The following is a 19,019-nucleotide window of genomic DNA, read 5'->3' as shown; positions in this document are numbered from 1 at the left end:
TATATGCAAGTAGAATAAATAAATAGATAATAATAATGGCATTTGTTCAGCGCTTTCTCTGTGCCAAGCCCTGCTCTAAGCGCTGGGGCAGGTACAAGATGATATGTATATATGTATATATGTTTGTACATATTTTTTTACTCTATTTATTTATTTAATTTATTTGTACATATCTATTCTATTTATTTTATTTTGTTAGTGTGTTTGGTTTTGTTCTCTGCCTCCCCCTTTTAGACTGTGAGCCCACTGTTGGGTAGGGACCGTCTCTATATGTTGCCAATTTGTACTTCCCAAGCGCTTAGTATGGTGCTCTGCACATAGTAAGCGCTCAATAAATACGATTGATGATGATGATGATGATGATGAAGATGATCAATCAATCAATCGTATTTATTGAGCGCTTACTGGGTGCAGAGCACCATACTAAGCGCTTGGGAAGTCCAACTTGGCAACGTCTAGAGACGGTCCCTACCCAACAGCGGGCTCACAGCCTAGAAGGGGGAGACAGAGAACAAAACATATTAACAAAATAAAATAAATAGAATAGATATATACAAGTAGAATAAATAAATAGATAATAATAATGGCATTTGTTAAGCGCTTACTCTGTGCCAAGCCCTGCTCTAAGCGCCGGGGCAGGTACAAGATGATCAATCAATCAATTAATCCTATTTATGGAGCGCTTACTGGGTGCAGAGCACTGTATTAAGCGCTTGGGAATCAATCAATCGTATTTATTGAGCGCTTACTGTGTGCAGAGCACTGTATTAAGCGCTTGGGAATCAATCAATCGTATTTATTGAGCGCTTACTGTGTGCAGAGCACTGTACTAAACACTTGAGAAGTACAAGTTGGCGACGTCTAGAGACGGTCCCTACCCAACAGCGGGCTCCCAGTCTACAAGGGGGAGACAGAGAACAAAACATATTAACACAATAAATAGAATAGATATATACGAGTAGAATAAATAAGTAAATAATAATAATAATGGCATTTGTTAAGCGCTGACTCTGTGCCAAGCCCTGTTCTAAGCTCTGGGGCAGGTACAAGATGATCAATCAATCGTATTTATCGAGCGCTTACTGTGTGCAGAGCACTGTACTAAGCGCTTGGGAATCAATCAGTCGTATTTATTGAGCGCTTACTGGGTGCAGAGCGCTGTACTAAACACTTGGGAAGTCCAAGTTGGTGACATCTAGAGACAGTCCCTACCCAACAGCGGGCTCACAGTCTACAAGGGGGAGACAGACAACAAAACATATTAACAAAATAGACTAGATATATACAAGTAAAATAAATAAATAATAATAATAACGGCATTTGTTAAGCGCTTACTCTGTGCCAAGCCCTGTTCTAAGCGCTGGGGCAGGTACAAGATGATCAATCAATCAATCGTATTTATTGAGCGCTTACTGTGTGCAGAGCACCGTACTAAGCGCTTGGGAAGTCCAAGTTGGCAACGTCTAGACATGGTCCCTACCCAGCAGTGGGCTCACAGTCTAGAAGGGGGAGACAGAACAAAACCAAACACATTAACAAAATAAATAGAATAGATATGTACAAGTAAAATAAATAAATAATAATAATAATGGCATTTGTTAAGTGCTGACTCTGTGCCAAGCCCAGTTCTAAGCGCCGGGGCAGGTAGAAGATGATCAATCAATCAATTAATCAATCGTATTTATTGAGCGCTTACTGTGTGCAGAGCACCATACTCACAGTCTGGAAGGGGGAGACAGACAACAAAACACATCAACACAATAAATAGACTAGATATATACAAGTAGAATAAATAAGTAAATAATAATAATAATGGCATTTGTTAAGCGCTGACTCTGTGCCAAACCCTGTTCTAAGCGCCGGGGCAGGTACAAGATGATCAATCAATCAATCAATCATATTTATTGAGCGCTTACTGTGGGCAGAGCACTGTACTAAGCACTTGGGAATCAATCAATCGTATTTATTGAGCGCTTACTGTGTGCAGAGCACCGTACTAAGCGCTTGGGAAGTACAAGTTGGCAATGTATAGAGACAGTCCCTACCCAACAGCGGGCTCACAGTCTAGAATGGGGAGACAGAGAACAAAACATATTAACACAATAAATAGACTAGATATATACAAGTAGAATAAATAAGTTAATAATAATAATAATAATAATGGCATTTGTTAAGCGCTTACTCTGTGCCAAGCCCCGTTCTAAGTGCCAGGGCAGGTACAAGATGATCAATCAATCATCAATCAATCGTGTTTATTGAGCGCTTACTGTGTGCGGAGCACTGTACTAAGCGCTTGGGAAGTACAATCAATCAACCGTATTTATTGAGCGCTTACTGTGTGCAGAGCACCGTACTAAGCGCTTGGTAAGTCCAAGTTGGCAACGTATAGCGACAGTCCCTACCCAACAGTGGGCTCACAGTCTAGAATGGGGAGACAGACAACAAAACATATTAACACAATAAATAGACTAGATATATACAAGTAGAATAAATAAGTAAATAATAATAATAATAATAATGGCACTTGCTAAGCGCTTACTCTGTGCCAAGCCCCGTTCTAAGCACCAGGGCAGGTACAAGATGATCAATCAATCATCAATCAATCGTGTTTATTGAGCGCTTACTGTGTGCAGAGCACCGGACTACGCGCTTGGGAAGTACAAGTTGGCAACGTCTAGAGACGGTCCCTACCCAACAGCGGGCTCACAGTCTAGATGGGGGAGACAGGGAACAAAACCAAACATATTAACAAAATAAAATAAATAGAATACATATGTACAAGTAAAATAAATAGAGTAATAAATATGTACAAACATATATACAGGTGCTGTGGGGAAGGGAAGGAGGTAAACCGGGGGGGATGGGGAGGAGGGGGAGAGGAAGGAGGGGGCCCAGTGTGGGAAGGCCTCCTGGAGGAGGTGAGCTCTCAGTAGGGCCTTGAAGGGAGGAAGAGAGCTAGTTTATCATAATCTCAATCAGTCAATCATTCAATCGTATTTATTGGGTACTTACTGTGTGCAGAGCACCGTACTAAGCGCTTGGGAAGTACAAGTTGGCAACGTCTAGAGACGATACCTACCCAACAGCGGGCTCACAGTCTAGAAGGGGGAGACGGACGACAAAACATATTACCAAAATAAATAGAGTAGATATATACAAGTAAAATAAATAAGTAAATAATAATGGCACTTGTTAAGCGCTTACTCTGTGCCAAGCCCTGTTCTAAGCGCTGGGGCAGGTACAAGATGATCAATCAGTCATCAATCAATCAATCGTATTTATTGAGCACTTACTGTTTGCAGAGCACCGTACTAAGCGCTTGGGAAGTCCAAGTTGGCAACGTCTAGAGATGGCCCCTACCCAACAGTGGGCTCACAGTCTAGAAGGGGGAGACAGAGAACAAAACCAAACACATTAACAAAATAAAATGAATAGGTATATACAAGTAAAATAAATAAATAGAGTAATAAATATGTACAAACACATATATGCAGGTGCTGTGGGGAAGGGAAGGAGGTATGGCGGAGGGGGAGAAGAAGGAGGGGGCTCAGTCTGGGAAGGCCTCCTGGAGGAGTTGAGCTCTCAGTAGGGCCTTGAAGGGAGGAAGAGAGCTAGCTTGGCGAATCATAATCTCAATCAATCATTCAATCGTATTTATTGAGCGCTTATTGTGCGCAGAGCACCGTACTAAGTGCTTGGGAAGTCCAAGTTGGCAACGTATAGAGACAGTCCCTACCCAACAGTGGGCTCACAGTCTACAAGGGGGAGACAGGTGACAAAACATATTAACACAATAAATAGAATAGATATAGACAAGTAGAATAAGTAAATAATAATAATACTAGTGGCATTTGTTAAGCGCTTACCCTGTGCCAAGCCCTGTTCTAAGCGCCGGGGCAGGTACAAGATGATCAATCAATCAATCGTATCTATTGAGCGCTTCCTGTGTGCAGAGCACCGTACTAAGCGCTTAGGAAGTCCAAGTTGGCAACATATAGAGACAGTCCCTACCCAACAGTGGGCTCACAGTCTAAAAGGGGGAGGCAGAGAACAAAACCAAACATACTAACAAAATAAAATAAATAGAATAGATATGTACAAGTAAAATAAATAAATAGAGTAATAAATATGTACAAACAGTGAAGTGACTTGCCCAAAGTCACACAGCCGACTAGTGGCAGAGCGGGATTAGAACCCATGACCTCTGACTCCCAAGTCTGGGCTCTTTCCACTGAGCCACGCTGCTTCTCATGCTCCTCCTCCCCAAAGCTCCCTTTGCTCTACCCCCTCCCTCCAGCACTTGTGTATATTTGTATGCATTCATTATTCTATTTATAATGATGGGATTTAGTGGCGCTCACTAAATGCGATTGAATGAATGAGTGAATTCCAGATAATCAGGTCCCACAGTCTGAGGGAGCACTGCTACTGAACCCCCATAATAACGGTATTTGTTAAGTGCGTAGTATGTGCCAGGCACTGTAGGTTCAGAGTAATCAAGTTGTCCCACGTGGGGCTTCCAGTTTTAATCCCCACTTTACAGATGAGGTAATTGAGGCACAGAGAAGTGAAGCGGCTTGCCCAAGGTCACGCAGCAGACGAGTGATGGAGAGTAATCAGGTCGTCCCACGTGGGGCTCACGGTCGCAATCCCCATTCTGCAGATGAGGAAACTGAGACGCAGGGAAGCGAAGCGACTTGCCCAGAGTCGCATGGCAGGTATGTGGCGGGGCTGGGACTGTGCCTCAGTCCCCACATCTGTAAAATGGGGATTAAAACTGTGAGCCTCACGTGGGACAACCTGATTACCTCGGAATAATGTTGGTATTTGTTAAGCGCTCGCTATGTGCCAGGCACTGTTCTAAGCGCTGGGGTAGATACAAGGTAATCAGGTTGTCCCACGTGGGGCTCAATCTTCATCCCCATTTTACAGATGAGGGAACTGAGGCCCAGAGAAGTGAAGTGACTTGCCCCAGGTCGCACATCTGACAAGCGGCAGAGCCGGGATTAGAACCCACGACCTCCGACTCCCCAGCCTGTGCTCTTTCCACTGAGCCACGCTGCTTGCATCCACCCCAGCGCTTAGAACAGTGAGTGCTTGGCACTATGTAAGCGCATAACAAACGCCACCATTATTGTTATTATTGCTCTAAGTCCAATATTATTATTATTATTAATTATTATTAATAATAATAATAATTATTATTATTGCTGGGGCCCAAACTCCCAGGGCCCGGCTCTTTTCACTAGGCCGGGCTGGTTCTCTCGATTCGGGTGGCATCCTGGCCCCCGGCCCCCCAAGCCCCAGCGGGACCGACCCCAACAACCGGCCCGGAGATCAAGGTGTTCAGCACAGACCAGCCCCATCATCATCATCATCATCATCATCAATCGTATTTATTGAGCGCTTACTATGTGCAGAGCACTGTACTAAGCGCTTGGGAAGTACAAATTGGCAACATATAGAGACAGTCCCTACCCAACAGTGGGCTCACAGTCTAAAAGGGGGGAGACAGAGAACAAAACCAAACATACTAACAAAATAAAATAAATAGAATAGATATGTACAAGTAAAATAAATAAATAAATAGAGTAATAAATATGCCCGGGGCCACTCCAAGGCCCTGGGAGAAGCAGCGTGGCTCAGTGGAAAGAGCCCGGGCTTTGGAGTCAGAGGTCGTGGGTTCAAATTCCAACTCCGCCACTTGTCAGCTGGGTGACTTTGGGCAAATCACTTCACTTCTCTGGGCCTCAGTTCCCTCATCTGGAAAATGGGGATGAGGACCGTGAGCCCCCCGTGGGACAACCTGATTGCCTTGTAACCGCCCCAGCGCTTAGAACAATGCATTGCACATAGTAAGCGCTTAATAAATGCCTTCATTATTATTAAGGGCAGGCGAGGGAGTGGAGGGACACAAGCCTGCAGAGGCTACACCGCATCAGCTCCCAAATCACAGACAATACTTTAGAAATGGACCCCAACTACCACCGGATTATCCAGCCATCAATCAGCGGTGTTTAGCGCTTAGATTAAGGCTGCGAGCCCCACGTGGTTACCTTGTACCTACCCCAGCGCGTAAAACAGTGCTCGGCACATAGCAAGCACTTAAAAAATGCCATAATTATTATTCCGTGCAGGGCACTGGACTAAGCGCTCGAGAAACTATAGTACAACAGAGTTAGCCGACACATGAGAGCACAGGCCTGGGGGTCAAGGCACCTGGGTTCTTCACTCCGCCACTTGCCTGCTGTATGAATGTAGACGTGCCGCTTAGCATCTCGGTGCCTCAGTTACCTCATCTGAAAAATGGGGATTGAGTTTAGGTTCTCCCTCCCCTTTAAACTGTGAGGCCCACATGGGGCAGGGATTGGGTCTGATCTGATGGGGTTGAATCTTCCTCAGTGTGTAGCACAAAGCTGGACACAGTAAGCCTTTAACACAAGCCACAGGTATTATTCTAAGAATAATAATGATGATGATGGTATTGAAGTGCGAAGCACTGTTCTAAGCGCTCGGGGGGATATAAGGTGATCAGGTTGTCCCACGTGGAGCTCACAGTCTTCATCCCCATTTTACAGATGAGGCAACCGAGGCACAGAGAAGTTGTGACTTGCCCAAAGTCACACAGCTCGGTTCCTGTAGACTGAGCTCGCTGTGGGCAGAGAATGTTTGTCATATTGTTGTATTTTTCCCAAGCGCTTAGTACAGTGCTCTGCACACAGTAAGCGCTCAGTAAATGCAGTTGATTTCATTCATTCTATTGAGCACTTTGTGCAGAGCACTGTACTAAGTGCTTGGAAAGTACAGTTCAGCAAAGAGAGAGACAACCCCTGGCCCCAACGGGCTCACAGCCTAGAAGGGGGGAGACAGACATCAAAACAAGTAGCATCAATAGCATAAATATAAATAAGTAGAATTATAAATATAGATATATACACATCAGAACAAGTGAACAGGCACTAATATGAATTAATAAAACTATAGATATGTACATATGCACACAAGTGGGGTGGGTAGAGCAAAGGGAGCGAGTCGGGGTGAGGGGGAGGTGAGGGGGAGCTGAGGAAAAGGGGGGCTTAAGACGGGAAGGCCTCCTGGAGGAGGTGAGCCTTCAGTAGGGCTTTGAAGGGGTGGGGGGGTTCGAATGACCACTGTGAGCCCACTTTTAGACTGTGAGCCCACTGTTGGGTAGGGACCGTCTCTATACGTTGCCAACTTGTACTTCCCAAGCGCTTAGTACAGTGCTCTGCACACAGTAAGCGCTCAATAAATACGATTGATGATGAGTGACCACCAATAGTAAAACTGTAATCCACGAGCGTGAGTGACTTTGAGAGTGGATAGCTTACGTCCCAGCAACTGTGCCCAAGAAGATGCTGTTCAGGAACCTTTTCGAGTCCTTTTCTTCTGAGTGAACCTTGCTCACGCGGCGACAGTTAAGAGATTGACCCGCCATCAACAGGACATGTGCTTCAGAAGAGAAGCAGTGTGGCTCAGTAGGAAAGAGCCCGGGCTTTGGAGTCAGAGGTCATGGGTTCAAATCCCGGCTCTGCCAATTGTCAGCTGTGTGACTTTGGGCAAGTCACTTAACTTCTCTGTGCCTCAGTTACCTCATCTGTAAACTGGGGATTAAGACTGTGAGCCCCACCAGGGACAACCTGATCACCTTGTAACCTCCCCAGTGCTTAGAACAGTGCTTTGCACATAGTAAGCGCTTAATAAATGCCATTATTATTATTATTATTATTATTCAATTATTTATGCAGTAATGGTGATGGATTAAGAGGAACCACCCATACTCTTTCCCGGTTTCCCTCTACTCAACAGTTAGTCAGTCCATCGTATTTATTGAGCACTCACTGTACGCAGAACACTGTACTAACACATAACACAATCCCTGCCCACGACGAACTTACAGTGCGGAGGGAGAGTGAGACGTTAATATAAGTAAATCACAAATATGTACATAAGTGCGGTGGGGCTGGAGGTTGGGAGGAATATAGGGAGTATGTCAGGGTGACGCAGAAGGGAGTGGGAAAAGAGAAAACTTGGAGGAGATGTGCCTCCAGTAAGGCTTTGACGTTGGGACGGGGGTGGGAATCATTGTCCGTCCGATATTAGGAAGGAGGGTGTTCCAGGACGTGGGCTGGAGGTCAGCAGCGAGATAGACGAGATCGAGAAAGTTAGCGCGAGGTCAGCAAGGAGGCTAATACAGTAATCAGGGCAGGCTAGGGACTGCATTCAACTCGCTTGTATCCTCCCCAGCGATTAGTGCAGTGCCTGGCACCTAGTAAGCTCTTCACAAAGACCAGAATTATTATTATAAATAATTGTATTAATGCGGTCGCAGTTTGGGTGGCAGAGGAAAGGGAGGATTTTAGCGATGTCGTGAAGATGGGGTCAATGGGATTTAGTGATGGATTAAATATGTGGGTTGAGTGAGAGGGAGGAGTCAAGGATAACCCCAAGGTTTGGGCTTGTGAGACAGGAAGGATGGCGGTGGTGTCTACAGTGATGGGAAGGTCACAGGGAGGACGGGGTTTTAGACATGTTAAGTTTGAGGTGACGGAAGGACATCCAAGTAGAGACGTCTTGAAAGTAGGGCAAAATGTGGAGAGGGAGAGACACACTTGGGTATCATCTGTATACAGCTGAAAAGAGCAGCATGGCGTAGTGGATAGAGCATGAGCTTGGGAGTCAGGAGGTCATGGATTCTAATCCTGGCTCTTCCACTTGTCTGCTATGTGGCCTTGGGCAAGTCACTTAACTTGTGTGCCTCGGTTACCTCATTTGTAAAATGGGAATTAAGACCGTGAGCCCTATGTGGGACAGGGACTGCATCTAAACCGATTTGCTTGTATCCACTCTGACACTTAGTACAGTAGCTGGCACATAGACGGCACTTAAAAATGCCATTAGTATTATTACAGAGGTGGTAGTCGAAGCATAAGCGCTCAATCAATACGATTGATTGATTGATTGATATGGGAGTATGGGTGTAGATGGGGAATAGAAGGGGATCCAGACCTGAACGTTGAGGGACCGCCCCAGGGGGTGGGAGGCAGAGGAGGAACCAGTGAAAGAGACTTGAGAAGGAGTGGCTAGAGAGAGAGAGGAGGAGAACCAGGAGAGGACACTTTCAGGGAAGCCAGGATAGTGTTGCCAACTTGTACTTCCCAAGCGCTTAGTACAGTGTTCTGCATACAGTAAGCGCTCAATAAATACGATTGATGATGATGTTTCTAGGAGAGGGGGGTTGAAGGCAGCTGAGAGGTCGAAGAGGATTAGGGTGGAGTAGAGGCCATTGGATTTGGCAAGAAAGAGCTCACTAGTGACCTTTGAGAGGGCTGTTACTGTGGAATGAAGGGCATGGAAGCCAGACCACACAGTGAATTGGCTGGCAGGAAGAATGGGTGCAGTATATGATCACAAGCTGCAGGAACTGCGTACACATACTAGCTCCCAGATCCCAGATAATGCTTCAGAAATGTCCTGCTTTAGGAATGACTTCAGCTAAGATTGGGAAAAAAAAAGCTCTAATTTATCTCAACAGTGGACAATTGAGTCTTGACGAGAAACTGAAATATTCTGAAATGCTGTTATAATTAAATTTCGTCTCAAAATAATGGAATTTATTAAGCACTTACAATGTGCTGAACACTGATCTAAGAGCTAGATCTAATACAAGACATTCCAGTTGAACAGTCCTAGTCCCACGTGGGGCTCCCAGTCCAAGTAGGAGTAGGATATAATCCCCATTTTACAGATGAGGACATTGAGGCCCGGAGAAGTGATGTGCCCCAGGTCACACGGACAAGTGGTGGAGCTGGAATTAGAACCCACATCCTGACTCCAAAGCCTGTGCTCTTTCCACTAGGCGAAGCTGCTTCCCTAATTCTGATTGTGGAAAAAAAAATGCAGACTCCGTGGGCACACTGAGTTAACTCTAGAGCATTGCTGATGGACATACCCACAGTCAACCTGAGGTTATTCTATCATTTTTTTTCTCTCCTTTGTGCCTTAAAATAATAATAATAATTATTATTATGGTATTTAAGTGCTTACTATGTGCCAGGCAGGGGTCGTTCCAAGCAAATTGGGTTGGACACAGTCCCTGTCCCATATGGGGCTCACAATCTAGCTCCCCATTTTACAGATGAGGAAACTGAGGCACAGAGACGTTAAGTGATTTTCCCAAGGTCACACAGTAGCCAGCTGGCAGAGCCAGGATTAGAATTCATGATCTTTTGACTCCAGGGCCCTTGCTCTATCCACTACGCCATGCTGCTTAAAATCCTAGAGGTGGCCGACATCACCGCTCTGGTAAATAAGTGTAATATTGAAATAGTAGTTCTGTAGATGCCGACGTACAGCCACTTACAATTTTGAAACTCACAGTTTCCATGCTTTTTTAATGGTATTTGTTAGGTGCTTACTACGTGCCATTCGTTCATTCAGTCGTATTTATTGAGCGCTTACTGTGTGCAGAGCACTGTACTAAGCGCTTGGGAAGTACAAGTTGGCAACAAATAGAGACGGTCCCTACCCAACAGCGGTCTCACAGTCTAGAAGGGGGAGGCAGACAACAAAACATATTAACAAAATAAATAGAATAGTAAATAAGTACAAGTAAAATAAATAGAGTAAAAATCTGTACAAACATATATACAGGTGCTGTGGGGAGGGGAAGGAGGTAGTTCGGGGGATGGGGAGGGGGAGAGGAAGGAGGGGGCTCAGTCTGGGAAGGCCTCCTGGAGGAGGTGAGCTCTCACTTGGGCTTTGTAGGGAGGAAGAGAGCTAGCTTGGCACATGTGGGGAGGGAGGGCATGCCAGGCCAGGGGGAGGACGTGGGCCGGGGGTCGATGGCGGGACAGGTGAGAACGAGGCACAGTGAGGAGGTTAGCGGCAGAGGAGCGGAGGGTGTACTAAGTGCTGGAGTAGATACAAACTAATCAGGTTGGACAGAGTCCATGTCCCACATGGAGCGCACAGTCTTAATCCCCATTTTACAGCTGAGGTAACTGAGGCACAGAGAAGTGAATCAATCGTATTTATTGAGCGCTTACTGTGTGCAGAGCACTGTACTAAGCGCTTTGGAAGTACAAGTTGGCAACATATAGAGACAGTCCCTACCCAACAGTGGGCTCACAGTCTAAAAGAAGGGAAGTGACTTGACCAAGGTCACCTAAGAGACAAGTGGTGGAGCCAGGATTAGACCCAGGTTCTTTGATTCCCAGGCCCATGCTTTATCCTCTCAGCTATGCTGCTGAACGCATTCATTAACTCAAACATAAACAAGCCCGTTTTCACCTCCAGGTGTCTGCCATGTTTTCTCTAATTTTTGCTAGATAATAATTGCTATGATGATGATGATGGCATTTATTAAGCGCTTACTATGTGCAAAGCACTGTTCTAAGCGCTGGGGAGGTTACAAGGTGATCAGGTTGTCCCATGTGGGGCTCACAATCTTAATCCCCACATTACAGATGAGGTCACTGAGGCCCAGAGAAGTGAAGTGACTTGCCCAAAGTCACACAGCTGGCACTTGGCGGAGCCGGGATTTGAACCCATGACCTCTGACTCCAGAGCCCGGGCTCTTTCCACGGAGCCACGCTGCTTCTCTATTATGGTATTTCACAGCTTACTGTGTGCTGTACATGCTGCTGAGGGCTGTGGTAGCTACAAAATAATCAAGACAGACACAAGCCCTGTCCCGTATGGGGCTCACAGTCTATGTAGCTGTTTGGCCCAGTGCTATGGTAGGATTATATTAAGGAATTGCTCTTTATGGTTGAAACATGACTTTAAGAAAGACAAGGTACTTAGTCCCAAATGGCCGGGAGGCGGGGGGTGAGAGAGAAAAAGAGAGGGAGACTTTCACTCAAAGGAAAAAGGATGAGGTTAAGTAAGAACTGAATCAGTTCTAGGAGGATCTGTAGGTGGTTGAAGATGGATGGACTCTCTGGAAGAAATGAATCATGAATTGGGATTGGAGGGAGAGAGGTAGCTTGTCTTTATCAGAAAAGCCCAAAATGACTTGTTTGTGTTAACTTTGAAAAGCATTTCATGGAGCCTTTTCACACTATGCTGCATATCCTGGCAACTGCCTGACTACTTGAAAGCATCTATGCCACATCTAACATTTTTATTATTCTTATTTATGGTAATTTATTTACCCAGACTGAGCCCCTTCCTCCCAGACTGAACCCCTTCCTTCCTCTCCCCCTCGCCCCCCTCTCCATCACCCCATCTTACCTCCTTCCCTTCCCCACAGCACCTGTATATATGTATATATGGTTGTACATATTTATTACTCTATTTATTTATTTTACTTGTACATATCTATCCTATTTATTTTATTTTGTTGGTATGTTTGTTTTTGTTCTCTGTCTCCCCCTTTTAGACTGTGAGCCCACTGTTGGGTAGGGACTGTCTCTATGTGCTGCCAATTTGTACTTCCCAAGCGCTTAGTACAGTGCTCTGCACATAGTAAGCGCTCAATAAATACGATTGATGATGATGATGATGATGGTATTTAAGTGCTCACCCTGACCCAGACACTGTACTAAGCCCTGGGGTAGATTCAAGATAATCAGTTTGGACAGTCCCCGTTCCACGTCGGGCGCACAGTGAGGTGGGGTACTGAGGCACAGATAAATTAAGTGACTTTCCCTAAGGTCACACAGAAGACAGGTCATGGAGCCGGAATTAGAACCCAGGTCCTCTGACTCTCAAGCCTGTGCTTTTTCCAAGTAGGCTGCACTGCTTCTCTTATTTGCTTAAACTGTCCCAAAACATGTTTGCCAATTAGAGTGAAATGCACACACCAATTTAAGGTACCTGGCAACTGACTGAGACTAACAGTGTTCACTCAACCTTAAAGTACATTTTGTTTTTAAGATGCTCTTTTCTGAGGGGGGAACAGCATTTTGCAAAAATATAAATGGTAGAAGGTAATAGGTAGTTGTCAGAATTGCAAGTGCAAAGAGATTAGATAATTCAGCGGTTGACTATTTATGAAAAGGTAATTCCAGGAAACTGAAGGGGAGAGAAAAGGGAGTCACGGCAGCTGTAGTAGAAGCCAGTTCTTGGCCCTGGGCCAGCTGTTCCCAAGCGCTTGGTACAGTGCTCTGTGCACAGTAAGCGCTCAATAAATACGATTGATTGATTGTTCTTTTGTCCTCTCTCAAGTGCTTAGTACAGTGCTCTATACTTCACGCTGCTGCCCCCTCCTTCCTCTCCCCCTCCTGCCCCTCTCCATCCCCCCCACCTTACCTCCTTCCCCTCCCCAGAACACCTGTATATATGTATATATGTTTGTACGGATTTATTACTCTATTTATTTATTTATTTTACATGTACATATTTATTCTACTTATTTTATTTTGTTAATACGTTTTGTTTTGTTCTGTCTCCCCCTTCTAGACTGTGAGCCCACTGTTGGGTAGGGACCGTCTCTGTATGTGGCCAACTTGGACTTCCCAAGCGCTTAGTACAGTGCTCTGCACACAGTAAGCGCTCAATAAATACGATTGAAAGAATGAATGAATGAATGAATTCCCTTGACTTACCCTTTTGGAGGGTGAAGTGCTCGGGCAGTGAAGTCAATTGCTTCAGTTAAGGGACCAACCTGGAGCAGTGGACTCACTCTTTTATGACTTGGTGGAATGTTTGGTTTTTTGTTTAAAATCTTAGAGGTTTTTTTTGGTAATATACAACTGTGAGCCCGCTGTTGGGTAGGGCCTGTCTCTATGTGTTGCCGACTTGTAATTCCCAAGCGCTTAGTACAGTGCTCTGCACACAGTAAGTGCTCAATAAATACGATTGATTGATTGATAACTGTAGTTTATTTTACCACTGTTCAGATTTTCTGAAGTGATTCACAATAATTGTCTTTTGTGGTGGTGTCTCCAGTAAATAGTTGTCACCGTAAAATACTCCTCTCCCCCTCCTCCCCCCTCCATCCCCCCCCCCGCCTTACCTCCTTCCCTTCTCCACAGCACCTGTATATATGTTTTTACGTATTTATTACTCTATTTTACTTGTACATATTGTATTTTATTTTGCTCATATGTTTTGTTTTGTTCTCTGTCTCCCCCTTCTAGACTGTGAGCCCACTGTTGGGTAGGGACCGTCTCTATATGTTGCCAACTTGTACTTCCCAAGCGCTTAGTACAGTGCTCTGCACACAGTAAGCGCTCAATAAATACGATTGAATGAATGAAATGGGTGAAGAGGGAGAGATTCTGTGAGCACAACTGCACTCATTTTACCCCCCAGCCATCTCAGAATGGGTGTTGCTGGGCTCAGGAGCATTGATCAAAGAGTGTGGATGGCTCAAGGCAAACTCTTACCATACTTCAAAAGTAATCAAAGGACAGCCTGTTTTCAGTAGGATGTTCCTTTCCCCTCACAGTACAATAGGTGATTGTTTCATCATCATCATCATCAATCGTATTTATTGAGTGCTTACTATGTGCAGAACACTGTACTAAGCGCTTGGGAAGTACAAATTGGCAACATATAGAGACAGTCCCTACCCAACAGTGGGCTCACAGTCTAAAAGGGGGAGACAGAGAACAAAACCAAACATACTAACAAAATAAAATAAATAGAATAGATATGTACAAATAAAATAAATAAATAGAGTAAAAAAAAATATGTACAAACATATATCCATATATACAGGTGCTGTGGGGAAGGGAAGGAGGTAAGATGGAGGGATGGAGAGGGGGACGAGGGGGAGAGGAAGGAAGGGGCTCAGTCTGGGAAGGCCTCCTGGAGGAAGTGAGCTCTCAGCAGGGCCTTGAAGGGAGGAAGATTGTTTGTTTCAAACAATCAGTCAGCGGTATTTATTGAATGCCTACTGTGTGCAGAGTACTGTACTAAGCGCTTGAGAGCGTACAGTAAAACGGTAGGTTTCCTATGCAAGGTATTTTCAGTTTAGAGAAAGACTAGATCCTATTATCAGCCAACAACGAGCTTAAGGTCTAGATTGGATAGGGGACAAGGAGAATTGAAGGCAGTGGTTGTGAACCGCTCACTCAAGGAGTTTGGAAAGAAAAGGTAGAAAGGGGATGGGGTGATACTGATTTTTTAGGAAAGGGGAGACATGGGAGTGTTCGAAAGCAGTGGGGAAGGATCTATTAATGAATGACTGAAGGCGGTGGTCAGGGAGGGGGCAAGTGTTTTAATATGGTGCGAAGAGATGGGTTCAGGAGCTCAGACTTTGAGGAGGCAGGAAATCTCATGAGATACGCATGGGGAGGATGGGACATTTGATGAGGGGGCAGGAAGATGATTTATATTAATGTCTGTTTTCTCCCTTTAAACTCACTGTGGGCAGGGAACAGGCCAACCAACCCTGTCGTGCTGTACTCTCCTATGTGCTTGGTACAGTGCTCTGTACTTAGTAGGCGTGCAGTAAATACCATTGATGATGGTGAGAGGAACAGCAGCTTGGCCTAGTGGATAGAACACGGGCCTGGGAGGAAGAAGAATCTGATTTCTAATCCCGGCTCTGGCACCTGTATGCTGTGTGTGACTTGGGGCAAATCACAACATCTCTGTGCCTCAGTCACCTCATCTGTTAAGTGGGGATTAATACCGTGAATTCCATATGGGACAGGGACTGTCGAATCTGATTATCTTGCATCTGCCCCAGTGCTTAGCGCAGTGCGAGGCAAATAGTAAGTGCTTAACATGCCATTAAAAAATGGGAGATTTTAGGGAAATTGATGGATTCAATTTTACCGATGTAGGATGTGGCTTAGTGGATAAAGCGTGGGCTCGGGAGCCAGAGGACCCTGGTTTTACCACTGACTCTACCACCTGCCTGCTGTGTAACCTTGAGCAAGTCATTTAATGTCTGTGCCTCAGTTTCCTCAACTACAAAAATGGGGATTCAATACCTTTGAGCCCCTTGCGGGATGGAGACTGTACCTGGCCATGTATCTACCCCACTACTTAGGAACGGTGCTTGGCACATAGTAAGCACTTTCATTCATTCATTCAATTGTATTTATTGAGCGCTTACCGTGTGCAGAGCACTGTACTAAGCGCTTAACGAATACCATAAAAAAAGGAAGCAAGATCTTTAGCTGGTGAGGGGGGTGAGTGGACAGGGTGTTTGAGGAGGGAGTTAAATATCTGAAACAGCTGGCCCAGGCAGTGGGCATGAGAGTTAGATAAGTATTAATGCTGGGCAGAGACAAGGGCAGAGCTATAGCAGATGAGGATGAGTTTCAGATGGATAAGGTTGGCGCGATGTCTGGATTTCTGCCAGCAGCGTTCAGCCCTCAGGCACAAGAGCAGAAGAAGTATACTGTAGAGGTGATACAGGGTTGTGAATGAGTGAGGTAAAAGGAGGGACAGGAGCAAGGAAGTTGAGTTCAGTGGAGAGGACAGGGTTGAAAATAATAATGGCATTTTTTTAAGTTCTTGCCAAGTGCCAAACACTGTTCTAAGAGCTGGGGTAAATACAAATTAATCCAGTCCCACCATGTGGGAATGGTGAAGCCATGGGGATGGGTGAGCTCTGCAGCAGAACAGGTGTTGATGGAAACTAGAAGGGGATCCAGGACTGAGCTTTGAAGTAATCCCCCCGCCATCACTGGGTTGGAGCCAGTGAAAACGACCAAGATGGAGAAGCTAGAGAGGTAGGAGGAGAACCAGGAAAGGGCACTGTTAGCGAAACCAAGGTTAGATCGAGTCAGAGCCTACTGAGAGGTCTAGGGGATTGGGTTGGAGTAGAATTGGTTAAATTTGGCAAGAAGGAGGTCATTGATGAACTTGGAGAGGGCCTTCTTTGTGGAGGGGACTGAATTAGTTAACCCAAGAACAATCCATTTCTATTCAGTCCCTCTAGACTGAAAGCTTATTATGAGCAGAGAGAATGTATCTAATTCTTTTGTATCATTCTCTTCAAAGCACTTAGTACCATGCCTCTGCATATAGTAAGCACTCAGTAAAAAGCACTGATTGATTGATCTGTTTTTCTGTTTTCCTAATTCACACAGGCACACATTGACATTAAGGACAGAAAGGCCTTCTGGGGTTTGGGAATTGCTCACACTTAGCGGTAACCTCCTCCACCTTCAAGAATCCATCCACAGTGAGAATTCCACTCACAAAAATTGCAAAAAATTTTTTATGGTATTTAAGTGCTTACTATGTGTCAGACGCTGTTTTGAACATTGGGGTAGGGAGCAGTTAATCAGGCTGGACGTAGTCCCTGTCTCACAAAGGAGTCATAGTCAAGTAGGAGGGAGAACAGGTATCGAGTCTTCTTTTCTTGTTTTGTCTTATGCTGTCGAGTCATCTCTGACCCATAGTGACACCACGGACGCCTCTCTCCCAGAACGTCCCACCGCCATCCGCAGTCATTCTGGTTATGTATCCATAGAGTTTTCTTGGTAAGAAATATGGAACTGGTTTACCATTACCTCCTTCTGTGCAGTAAACTTGAGTCTCCGCCCTCTGCTCTCTTCCACACCGCTGCTGCCCAGCATAAATGAGTTTTGACTTGTAGCAGATTGCCTTTCACTCGGTAGCCACGGCCCAATCCGGGAATGGAAATGCCTCTGCTTGACTCTCCCTCCCGTAGTCGAGACCGGTAGAGTAGTGGAAGCTCTCCAGGTGCGACCCTGAGAGGAGCGAGTCCTCTTTTGCAGTTAAGCACTCAATAAGTACGATTGAATGAATGAATGAAATACCATTATTATTACTATGCGAACAACACCCAGGACAGCCAAGCCTCAGGCGGCCTCCTTCCGGGCCCAGGGGTAATTTGTTTTAGGAGACATTTGTGCGTGATGGAGGATGAGCCGGGGAAGGCCCCGCAGGAACTGTGGTTGTTGGGTCTATTTATTTATTTATTTTACTTGTACAAATTTATTCTATTTATTTTATTTTGTTAATATGTTTTGTTCCCTGTCTCCCCCTTCTAGACTGTGAGCCCACTGTTGGGTAGGGACCGTTCTCTAGATGTTGCCAGCTTGTGCTTCCCAAGCGCTTAGTACAGTGCTCTGCACGCAGTAAGCGCTCAATAAATACGATTGATTGATTGAGAAATGGGCACAGAGAAGTAAAGTGACTTGCCCAAGGCCACTCAGCAGGTCAGTCAAGGTTAGAACCCAGGACGTCTGGCTCCAAGGCCCGTGCTTTATCCACCAGGCCACACAGTAAGCGCTCAATAAGTATGACTGAATGCATCCTATTAGAGTCTCCAGTTGGGTGTATGCAGAGATTTTTCTGTACTTGTATTTGTGTCCCACAAACCAGCAGTGAGTCTAATTAGGCCCAATTTGAGGGACATTCAATTACCTTGTATCTACCCCAGCTCTTAAGATGCCAGAAATACCACCACCACTTCTTCCCGAGCCAGAGCCACCTGTCCGCTCTCCAACGGTCAGTATTAGGACAAAAGTATAAGCCAGTTAGTGTGGGAGGAGAACCCTGAGCAGGTAAGTCTGGTTGGAGCCATGAGAAATGAGAGGTCTCAAGGGAATGAGGCATCAGGGTAGGCTGAGACAGAATTTGGGTACTTCTGCAGAGGTCGGTACAACCTCGCTCCTGAATAAGGATTTGAATGTTTATGACCATTGGACTTTTGCTTTTGAACAGGAGAGAGAGTGTTCGAGTGCGTATCGAGCTACAATCGGTTTCTAATCCAGTCCATAAGAAGGTGAGTATTTTGTTTGCTGTTACTGCGCAACGTAGTGGAAGATTGCTTTTTCTAACCCTCAGTGTCCATTTGACTGTCACAGGCCAGGTCAGTATTTCTGAGTGAGGATTCCTTTATCCACACATCGTGCATTTGAACCTTTGGTGTTGACAGCAAGTTGCAAGAATTGGGTGCTTGAATGGGTGGGTGAATGTTGGGGACTTGCTCACCCAGTTTGAAGCAAAAAAGCCCAGTATAGTGTATGAAATACGGCAGAAGTAAAGGCTACAGCGGGGGCTCCTTCAGGGGAATATCTGATCCCAGTGTTTCACAAATTTCTCTTTTCAAAGAGAAG

General features: G+C 45.3%; 1 protein-coding gene across 2 annotated transcripts in view; it reads left to right on the top strand.

The window, feature by feature from the left end:
- Positions 1–19,019, top strand: part of SASS6 (SAS-6 centriolar assembly protein) — a 62,671-nt gene that overhangs the window by 2,086 nt on the left and 41,566 nt on the right. For both annotated transcript variants that reach the window (XM_038744855.1, XM_038744854.1), the window contains exon 2: positions 18,625–18,685. In XM_038744855.1, the coding sequence (XP_038600783.1) occupies positions 18,625–18,685 (61 nt within the window). The remainder of the gene's footprint in view (positions 1–18,624; positions 18,686–19,019) is intronic.

This window comes from Tachyglossus aculeatus, chromosome 4, assembly GCF_015852505.1.
Source record: "Tachyglossus aculeatus isolate mTacAcu1 chromosome 4, mTacAcu1.pri, whole genome shotgun sequence".
Classification (NCBI taxonomy): domain Eukaryota; kingdom Metazoa; phylum Chordata; class Mammalia; order Monotremata; family Tachyglossidae; genus Tachyglossus; species Tachyglossus aculeatus.
This window is presented reverse-complemented; position numbering and strand designations above follow the sequence as displayed.